Source organism: Mastomys coucha, unplaced genomic scaffold (assembly GCF_008632895.1).
Source record: "Mastomys coucha isolate ucsf_1 unplaced genomic scaffold, UCSF_Mcou_1 pScaffold5, whole genome shotgun sequence".
Lineage (NCBI taxonomy): Eukaryota > Metazoa > Chordata > Mammalia > Rodentia > Muridae > Mastomys > Mastomys coucha.
In genome coordinates this window covers 116,044,903-116,045,989 of record NW_022196911.1, presented here as the reverse complement: position 1 = coordinate 116,045,989, position 1,087 = coordinate 116,044,903, and the positions used below count along the sequence as shown (strand labels likewise).

At 49.7% G+C, this 1,087-nt stretch overlaps 1 protein-coding gene across 1 annotated transcript in view; it reads right to left on the bottom strand.

Annotated features, from left to right (window-relative positions):
- Rnf213 (ring finger protein 213) overlaps positions 1-1,087 on the bottom strand; it is a 110,078-nt gene that overhangs the window by 10,665 nt on the left and 98,326 nt on the right. Inside the window, 3 exon segments of the mRNA XM_031354095.1 lie at positions 76-152; positions 370-453; positions 677-809. Coding sequence (XP_031209955.1) covers positions 76-152; positions 370-453; positions 677-809 — 294 coding nt within the window.

The following is a 1,087-nucleotide window of genomic DNA, read 5'->3' as shown; positions in this document are numbered from 1 at the left end:
GCATTCTCTGTCCTGGTGGTCCTGGCTCTCTAAGAGCAGGCCATGGCGAATAAGCTAAGAAGCAGAAACATTCACCCTGCTCCCCATGCTCACGGCCTGTGCATCAGCTCCTGCCTCCAGATTCCTCTCCTGACTCCTCTGATGATACAGTGCTGAGGAAGAAATAAGCCACGTAAACCTTTTCCTCCACAACTTGCTTTGGCTATGATGCTTCATCACGGTAATAGTAACCCCCTAACACAGCCTCCATCTGAAGAGACCTAGAGAGCTTGCATGGTGCTGGGTGTAATGGACAACACCGAGCTTCAGAGCAGTGTGTGCACAGCACATCCTATTGTGACACTCTGCTGGAGGGAGGAAGACACTCACCATTGGTCTCCAGCGACCGCCTCAGTGCATTCCATGTGGACAGAAAGATGGTGATTCGATCGTGTAACAGCTTTCTCAGCCCATCTGTTGAGCAAAGCATTTCAGAAGAACTGTGACAACAATACAGCCACATTCTGACCCACAGCAGCTCTATGCCTTCCTGTCGCAGCTTGGCTAGCTGGAATTAGGGTCTCTTCATCTCATGCCGAACACTTAGGGCCCAGTGACCTGCTATTGAGCCCTCATCCCTTTATCTGTTAAACACAAATGGTCATGAATTCTTTTCAGAGCTTGAGTAGAGTCATACCTGAATGGTGGCTTCGAATAAAACCTCTGATGGAACTGTACTCAACTTCGGGGACATTCTGGAACTGTTTGACTAGATCTCTTTGCAGAGCCAAGATCTCAGGCAAGAATTTCACCAGCCTCAGCTCTGCGTCCTGCAGAAAGGAAGATGGTTTAGTGACGATGCCCTGGTCGCCTAAGAAAGGCCAGCTGGCATGATGCCCTGGTCACCTAAGGAAGGCCAGCTGGCATGATGCCCTGGTCACCTAAGGAAGGCCAGCTGGCATGATGTCCTGGTTGCCCAAGGAAGGCCAGCTGGCATGCATATTCTGTAGGTGCTGGGGGATTGAGACTGCTGACCTAATCTGCTTAGTGTTCCATTGTAAATGGTGACCATAGAATTTAAAAACAGGTAAAGAGCTACCTCATTCTT